The sequence below is a fragment of the Cebus imitator genome, unplaced genomic scaffold, assembly GCF_001604975.1.
Source record: "Cebus imitator isolate Cc_AM_T3 unplaced genomic scaffold, Cebus_imitator-1.0 Scaffold2, whole genome shotgun sequence".
NCBI classification, from domain to species: Eukaryota; Metazoa; Chordata; class Mammalia; order Primates; family Cebidae; genus Cebus; species Cebus imitator.
In genome coordinates, this window is record NW_016107317.1 from 206,701 (window position 1) to 216,063 (window position 9,363).

General features: G+C 36.5%; 1 protein-coding gene across 3 annotated transcripts in view; it reads right to left on the bottom strand.

The window, feature by feature from the left end:
- LRP6 (LDL receptor related protein 6) overlaps positions 1 to 9,363 on the bottom strand; it is a 148,502-nt gene that overhangs the window by 62,856 nt on the left and 76,283 nt on the right. For all 3 annotated transcript variants that reach the window (XM_017527846.2, XM_017527840.2, XM_017527856.2), the window contains 4 exons: positions 7,375 to 7,571; positions 4,329 to 4,460; positions 1,404 to 1,800; positions 199 to 370 (listed from right to left, as the gene is read on the bottom strand). In XM_017527846.2, coding sequence (XP_017383335.1) covers positions 199 to 370; positions 1,404 to 1,800; positions 4,329 to 4,460; positions 7,375 to 7,571 — 898 coding nt within the window. The remainder of the gene's footprint in view (positions 1 to 198; positions 371 to 1,403; positions 1,801 to 4,328; positions 4,461 to 7,374; positions 7,572 to 9,363) is intronic.

Consider the following 9,363-nt stretch of genomic DNA (forward strand, 5'->3'; position numbering starts at 1 on the left):
TCTCTCTCTATCCTAGGATTATGTGGAAGAGAATATATTATCCCTAGAATCATGAAGGTTGAGTAAAATTTCTGTAAAAGGTACCTTTGGCGCCCCAGACAACTGTTAAGAAGTAAGCATATCTGTACTCAAATTATTATACTATTGACTCAAAACCCATTAAAAAGTGGCTTCAAAATCAAAAGGCAAAAAACAAACCTCAATTTTGTCTGTTTTGGCGTCTCCCCAGTATATTTTGCCTTCATCATAATCCAAGGCTAAACCATTTGGCCAACCAAGAGATGTGTTAACCAGTACTACACGGTCAGAACCATCCAGAGCTGCTCGTTCAATTTTTGGAATTTCTCCCCAGTCAGTCCAATACATGTACCTATAGAAGTATACAAAAAAAAATGAGCTAAAAATAGATAATAAAATATAACTTTCAGATATTCTAAAGGTGAGATCTACTCCTCCTATTACACTGGTATCATCAGTTAATGCCATAGAAAGGAAAAAAAAAAATATGAAGAGTGTGTTTAAGACATTTACCATAGCAGTATATAAGATTGTAGGAAATTTTCAAATCAAACAGCATGTTCTAGAGCCAATCCTCAAAATGCCTCCCAATAATGAGATTCCAGTTTTACTTTTTTGTTGTTGTTGTTGTTAAACATTTTGTGCCCTTTTCCATGAACTTTCTCTCTTCCTTCATGGCTTGTCACCTCTGGCACAAAGGCTTATCCCAGCAATATGGGTCAGATGGCAAACTGAATTATAAAAAAAACCATTTCTTCCTGTAGCGCTAAGTGATTCTTATGGTTCCTGGATGTTTAAGTGGATCTAAGACACTGATATACACTGAAGTGTAATTTGTCACTATGCTCGTCCTCAGAATATCGCAGTAACAATAAAATTGTTGAGTATGTAAGAAGCTGTATCTCCCTAGACTATATAGTCAGGGTGGCATGGCAAAACGAAACAAACAAACAAACAACAACAACAAACTAGGAGTAAAGCTGCATGGCCTGACAAAGTTTTGGAATTCAAGTCATTCACGTGTTTAGGGAAACATAAAGTAAGCTATATTCTTACTATAAAATACTTAAAATGGAATTGAAACTTCCAGGGGAAGGGAAAGAGTTCTGAAAACAATTTCTTTCCACATTTTTCATGGTAATGATGCAATCTGAGCAAAATCTGCAGACAACACCCAAAGTCAGCAAACATGGACTTAATTTAGAAAGAAAAGATACCTAAAACATCCAAGGCAAAAAACTAGCAATTTTTTTTAACTTGAGATTGTATTCCAATCACCTGTTTATTAGAAACCAATATATGTCATGTTATTTTAGTCAATGTTTTTAGGAACCTGTGAAAAACTGAAATATCACACAGAATTTACTAACAGTAGAGCTTCTTACCCAACCATGGGATCTAACACAATAGCCCGGGGTTCTTCTAAGTCCTCTGAAATCAAGATCTTCCTCATGGTCCCATTGAGCCTTGTCACTTCTATTCGATCAGTGCCAGTGTCTGTCCAATAAAGATTTCGTGCAATCCAGTCCACAGCAACACCATCAGGATGGGCAATTTGAGCAGTGACCACAAACTGACTGCCAGATCCATCTAAGAATGAACGGCGTATGGCCCTCACTTCATCATCAGTCCAGTAGATGTAGCCTTCCACAGGATCGTAATCTATGGCAATGGCATGACGGATGTCTTCTAACTGCAGAACAATGTCTGTAAAATCTGGTGTATCCAAAGAAATGCGTCTCAAGTCTGTCCTTCGAGCTAAAAGTAGTAATTCAGTGGCACCTAGAACAACAAAGCGAAATGAAAAACAGTTTGAAACCCAGAGGTAAAATTCATCCACTCTAAAGAATCAACTGAAAAATAAATATAAAATATATATTAATTATATAAATTAACATAAAAGGATATGAGCTCTCTTTAGAGTGGAAATAGAAGGTAATACAGTGAAATAGGGAGAGTCTACTCTGAGGGCAAGCTGTTTAACAACTAAGTCTTCAAATCAAGTTGTGTCATACTCTATGGTTTCATTGATTCTACCGCTTCTGGAATTAATCCAGCTATTTAAAAGTACAATGAATAATGACTATGTAATGACTAAGTAGCTGAGTATTAAAGGAGAAAGAGATATAGGATACAGAGTCTTTGTTCAAGAAGCATTTTTTAAAAAAAGATAAAGAAATCTAGGACAAGAATCTTTGTGGTTGATAGGAATGTTCTAAAATTGGATTGTGGTGATAACTGCGTAAGTCTGTAAATTTACTTTAAAAAAAGTCACTGAATTTTACACTTAAAAAATGGATGGATTTTTATATGGTATGTAAGTTACATCTCAATAAAGCTGTTTTAACCAAGAGAAATACAAGGCAATACATCACAGAATTGAGGACAAAGCAAGCTATAGAGAAGTAAACAGCAGCAATGGAGGGAAGAAACCAGATAAACGTAACACAGTAGTTAACAGCAAGAGTTGTAGATCCAATATAATCTGATTCAAGTAGCTACACAAACTTTGGGAAAATATCTAATCTCTCTAGGCTTAGTTTTCTCATCTATACCTCATAAGGTTGCTGTAGGGATCAAAGGAGATAAATACATAACTCAGGAAGGTACTGAACATGTAAGTACTCAAGAAACATTAACAATACTTAATATTAGTGTTAAAAAAATAAAGCACTGAATTTTAAATTAGGTTTATTTATGAAATGTTTTAAGCCCAAGCCCCAAATATTAAACCACATAACTGAAAAAGAGGGTATTGAGCTCAATCATTTTTTCATTTTAAATGTTCAAGTAAATCACCAGCAAAAAATTATCTAACTATAAGAAGCTAATAAAAGACAGTAAGCAAATTGACAGCTGAAAGAGCAAGAAAAGATTCCCAGCTAAACTAATGAGTCCAAAACAAAATACTGGCATATAAGCTTCAAGCGTCAATCTAGAATTACAAGTTAAAAAACTGGGAAAAGGAGTGAAGCCTCTCAATATCGGCTTTTTCACTCTAGAGCTAATTATAAATGAATTCCAACTTGGAGGAAATACAGCCCAAATGTGATAGCAGGAACCAAGCAGGAATAACTTTGCACAATTCACTGCCCTAGCTAACAACCAAAAGGCACCAGCTCAGAACTTCACAAAGAAGTCATAGAGCTGTTAATTTGAGCAAGGTGATCAAAACAGAACAGTTAAACTTAAGGCTATTACATGCCAAACGCACATATGAAATTCAAAACTGGTTAAACATGTACACTTGCACTGCTGTGAGGGAGTAGAAAGACCATTATTGCTAAAATAAATCCTCTGTTTTAAAGTCAGGCTACATTTTTAAAGAAAAAAGCAACATTACAAAAACCTTTTGTTTTAAATTGAAACCAAATTGTTGTTTGCCATGGAAACCATTTGACAGGAGTCAGCCAGCTTCACCTTTTACTATGAGGATAATTTATCAATGCCAAGTCATAACAAATATACTGTACGCAGACACAATTCCATCTCTCTGACACTCTGGCCCCCTCGCCAGGGACTCTAACACACTCCAAAGTACAGGTTTCTGCTTTTCAGGTTAGATAAAGAAGCCATGGCTAAATACAACAATTTTCTTACCAGGTCTGCTGGTTGCTAGAGAACTAGATGGTGATCCATAGGGGTGAGAATGAATAACATTCTCATTAAGAAGAAAAACAGAAGAACTGGTGTCCTTCCAAACCAGAAGTCCCTTGAAATGTCCTAAATCAGTATACTTTCTCCAACATGCCCTCTCTCTATAGCGAATTAAGAGTAAGGAGAAGAGGCAAAATGTGTTTCTTAAGTATAAAAAGATGTTGTTTAAAACAGTACAATATGTATTTTTTTCCTTCTTCTGAAAGCATCTCTGTTGTTAAAAAGCAATTTAAAATATCATTAAATCATCTGTTATAAAATGTATCTCATATTCTTTGTAGCTAAAAGTTTAATAAACATATTTCCTTTCACAGATTTGTTTACAAACGCTACCTGTTAAAAATATATTCTTTATGAGAAGTAATACTCATTTCCATAGTCATCAACTGTGATATCGATGACTGAGATTTGATAGAAAAGATAGAGCACGTAATTTTTTTCAAAAATGTTACTTACAATGCTAAAATAATGCATAAAATAGCATTCAAATGATGTCATAGAACAAAAACACTCCTATAACCATGTGTGAATATTGTGAGATTAAGTCACTGGTCTCCCAAGGCACTATAACCTAGAGAGCCAATTATAGAAAAAACAAATCATGAGGAATTCCAATAGTTATAAACTTTTCATTTTAGATAATATCTTCTTACCATCTTTGCAAGTTTTTCCATTCTCCAGGAGTTTGACCCCAGTGGGGCAGGCACACTGATAAAAAGGCTTGACTGGTGACATCAAACACAAATGGGAACAACCACCATTGTCAATTGCACATGGATTTGTAGCTGTCAAATATAAATCACATTGATTAATACCAATGATTACTAAGTATGCAAAGGTTAACAACCATAACATGAACAACTGTGATAAGCCAAAATTATTACCAAATGTCATGCAGGTGCTTAACTACCAAACGATCTGCAAGGAAAGGAAATAATCAGTATAAATGTACTAGGTATTTTGTATCCAAAGAAGAATATAAAAGAAGTAAAGCAGGAGATCCCTGCCCTAAAAGAGGTTATAATTTAGTCCGTTAAACAAAATTAACAACAAAAAAAAAGAAAAACTAAAACAAATACAAATCAAAAAAACTAAGTGCTATTTTACACACTATAGACAACAAGTATAGAGTCAAATGGGAAAAAAAACCCTGAGGTTTAAAGAACTGAAGAAGAACTTTGTGGAGGATATAGCACAGGAGCCTTTAAGGATAGGAAGGATAGGTAAGAGGACATTTCAAGTGTGGTAAAGCTATCTGAATAAAACCTTGGGGGCTATAAACGAGTTAAGATAATAAGATCAACAGTATAACTGGAGGTTAAGGTTTCTATTGACTAATAGAAACTAAAGCTAAATGAGTACAAAGAATGGGAACAGACTGAGGTGAAGGACACTGAAAGCCAAGAAAAGTAATTATGTTAACAAGTCATGGTTTGGGAAGATTAACATAGAAGGGATAAGCAGAAAAGTGGGGAAATGAAAAGCAGAGAAAACTAATTAGCAAACTTTAGAAATTATGAAAGGGGACATGTCCAAACAATACTCATAGAAAAAAAATCAACATAAGATGGAGACCAATGGAACATGAAAGGTAAAAGTAATCAATATGAAAGATAACTGTAAATTCTCAAATTACTAAAACATAAAGGACCAACAGTGTCATTTAAAAAGAAAAACAGGAGGCCAGGCATGGTGGCTTGTGACTATAATCCCAGCACTTTGGGAGGGTGAGGTGGATGGATAACTTGAGTCCAGGAGCTTGAGACCAGCCTGAGCAACATGGTGAGATCCTGCTTCTATAAAAAGTACTAAAATTAGGCCAGGTGCAATGGCTCATGCCTGTAATCCCAGCACTTTGGGAAGCCAAGGCAGGCAGATCATCTCAGGTCAGGATATCGACACCAGCCTGACCAACATGGAGAAACCTCGTCTCTACTAAAAATACAAAAAATTAGACAGGCGTGGTGGCACATGCCTGTAATCCCAGCTACTCAGGAAGCTGAGGTAGGAGAATTGCCAGCCTGGGCAACAAGAATGGAAATCCGTCTTAAAAAAAAAAAAAAAAAAAAAAAAAACCAAACTAAAATTAGCCAGGTATGGTGGTGGCAGCACATGCCTATAAGTCCCAGATACTTGGGAGGCTGAGGTGGGAAGATCGTTTGAGCCTGGAAGTTTGAGGCTGCAGTTAGCTGTGATCACATCAACACACAACAGAGCAAGACTCCATCTCAAAAAAACAAACAAAAAACAGGGAAAATTCTCTTTTGAGGGCTATGAAGAATAAAAATATTCACACGAGTGATTGAACGTTTTCTTTTGTACAGAACAGTAACACACACATTTAAACACATTTTTATGGGCTCATGATCATCAGATTCCAACATAACACTTTCAATATTTGATTATCTCCACCTAAATGAAAAGAGCTAATATAAAGCAACACATGGTACAAACACTCTTCATTTTTGGCTATGGAATAAAATCTGAAATACACTCAGACACATGCCAGACATTTATTTACACAAAAGTGCCAAACCCTTAACATTCTCATATTCCTTTTAAACCTAATTCCTGTCCCCTCTTACAAGTTGTCAGCAGTCACAGTCCAAGTCATTGTAAAGGCTGACCAAAAATAGAACCAAAACTAAGGAAAACAAGGTGGGAGGGCTACACAGAAAAGTTTAAGTAGGTGTTTTATTTAGCAACCTGAGGTACTTATATTCAAATAAATTCTAGATTAAGAGAGTTTTCATTTAAAAAGAAGAGAGTTTTCTTTTCCCTCAGACAGAATTTCGTTCTTGTTGCCCAGGCTCAAGTGCAATGGCACCATCTTGGCTCACTGCAACCTCTGCCTCCTGGGTTCAAACAATTCTCCAGCCTCAGCCTCCCAAGTAGCTGGGATTACAAGCATGTGCCACCATGCCCAGCTAATATTTTTGATATTTTAGTAGAGACGAAGTTACACCATGTTGGGCAGTCTGGTCTCAAACTCCTGACCTCAAGTGATCCACCAGCCTCAGCCTCCCAAAGTGCTGAGATTACAGGTGTGAGCCACTGTGCCTGGCCCAAGAGTTTGTTTTTAAACACAGTCACATGAGCACACTCAACCACATATTGAAAGAAATAATAGGAATAAGAAATTCATTTGTGTATAAGCCTAGCATATAAGTTATCTCAATTTTTAAATTATCTCTCCCTTCTCCACCTCTATAACTGCTGACCCAAAAAAAGTGCTGAGGGGGTCTGCAGTGACAGGCTACAAATGGCCTAGGCTATTGTCTAACCTGAATTATATTTTTACATTTTTCCTTTTATTATTGTGACAGAGACTCACTCCATTGCCAAGGTTGGAGTACAGTGGCACAATCTCGAGTCACTGCAATATCCACTTCCTGGGTTCAAGTGATTCTCCTGCCTTAGCCGCCCAAGTAGCTGGGACTACAGGTACACACCACCACACCCTGCTAATTTTTTTTAGTAGAGTCAGGGTTTCACCATGTTGGCCAGGCTTGCCTCAAACTCCTGACCTCATGTGATCTGCCTGCTTTGGCCTCCCAAAGTGCTGGGATTTTAACTCTTTTTTGTTCCCACCAACTACCTTTGGATATGCCCTCCCTCCTCCCGATCCTCACTCAAGTCAGACATTAGAGTGCTACAAAGCTGTTCCAAATTGCAATTTAAAAATCAAGGATCACTTACCATTTGGCTGCCTCTGTTGGCTGAAGACATGTATATCCATGGGAGAGAAGATGTTAGAATGGATTTCATGCAGACCCTCACCAGTGTACTTGTTGCAAGCCAAAATGGAGTGTGTGTTCCAGTCAGTCCAGTACAATGTGTCCTCAAATAACGTCAAGGCAAAAGGATGTGGAAGGGAACCTTTAACCACTGCCTGCCTATTAACACAAAGAAAAATTCAAACTTATTTCTAAATTTTCTTCTTCTATCATAACGTCACCTCTCATTAAAATGATCTTAGTCCACATTAACACATACAAATCATGAGTAAAACATACCTTTAGGTCAAATATATCTATAAAAAATAATTCACATGATGAATTCATATATGTTTTTTAAGGTGTCCAAAAACTCCAAACAAGTACTTCGAAATGGCCCCTAACTTGGCAGCAGGCTCAAGTTCAGTACGAGATACCCAGCAGAGAGACAGCACTGCTTTTTCATTGTCTGCACTGCTGTCAAATCCCACGGTTCAACTACCATCTCTGGACTCAAAGCTTCCATCCTTTCACTTAATTCATGTCATCAGACTGAGAAGGGTAAGTAATGAGAAAAACCACAGGGGTTACAGCTGGCACTGAAGTAGATTTATATCAGCAACAGGTTGTTTTCCTTCTTGATATGGAAGAACAAAGAATCTGAGCCCATTTTGTCCATCACTTCTTATGGTTTTGATAACTGAGAATGAAACATAAACATGAGGCCAAAATGGCACGCAGGTAGCACTCTCCCTGCAAACCCGTCTAGCTCCAGTAAATAATCATCTTAGCTGGCTTTTCACTATATTCAGGCAGCCAAAAAGAAGTCCTGCCACTGGCAGAATATGTTCAGGAGATAAAGCAGAACCAACATTTTCACAAGCAATACATACTGTTTAAAAGCAAAAGTAGACAGTCTGGTTAGTACTTAAGGCACAGAACTTTGTAGAGTATCAGAGAGAATTATGGAATAAGCAAATGCTCTGGAATAATGAACAAATCATGATGTGAGTCAAATTTAATATTCAAGAAAATATATGCTTTGATCTTTTCATAAATCCAAGTTTTCCAATAGCGCACCCAGGAGGCAGAGATGGGCAGAGGAGGAGGAAGGGAAAGAAAAATGAAGGGAAAGGGGAAAGGAAAACATAAGCTACTGAAGAGAAATTAAAAGTACTATATGTCTTAAGGAAGATGATTCAATTTTCAGGTCCTTAAGGTTAACTGATGATTTCTATTATCTAACAGACTACCAGTATATTAAATCAAAAGCAATTAAGACCATTTTTATGTGCAAGCAGAATTAGCATCTGTGATTGCCCATGGAACAGTCTTAGTCTGTCTAAAGCATTATAAATTCAGGCAAGATACCTGCACTGCCAACCCATATCACTAGTTTTCTCATTTTCCTTAATCCTCTCTTACCTAAGTAAAAAGACTACTATTCTCTCTCATTTCCCAAAGAGAACTGCCACAATGCCTACTCCTGAAGTTCTTTCTTCCACTTTTTAAATGGACAGTTTACTAAAGAGACTATATTCTTTACAGGGTGACAGCACAGTTCACATTCAATTTTAAACAGACCTGTATATTTCACACTAAAGTCTTCTAAAATTAATGGTAAGACACAGAAAGAGAGCTGAGGAAGCTGCCAAAAAAGACAAGTAACACAAATGAAAAATAAAGAGTACTTAAAACTAAGTTACTTGGCACTTCAACTACCTTAAAAAACTGCTTTGAAAAACTCGAGGGGAAAAAAGCCTTAAAACAGTTCTTAGTATAGCATTAAATGAAAAGTTAAAATTCAGTCTATTGAACTAAATAGGAAAATAAACATATGGAAAAGGCAAAATTCCCAAAAGTTATATTCATTTTATATATTAATTGAATGCATAAAATTAGAAATCAGAGATGAGCTTAAATCCCCACTTGACACTTACTACTGAAACCATTTCTTTTTTTTTTTTTTTTT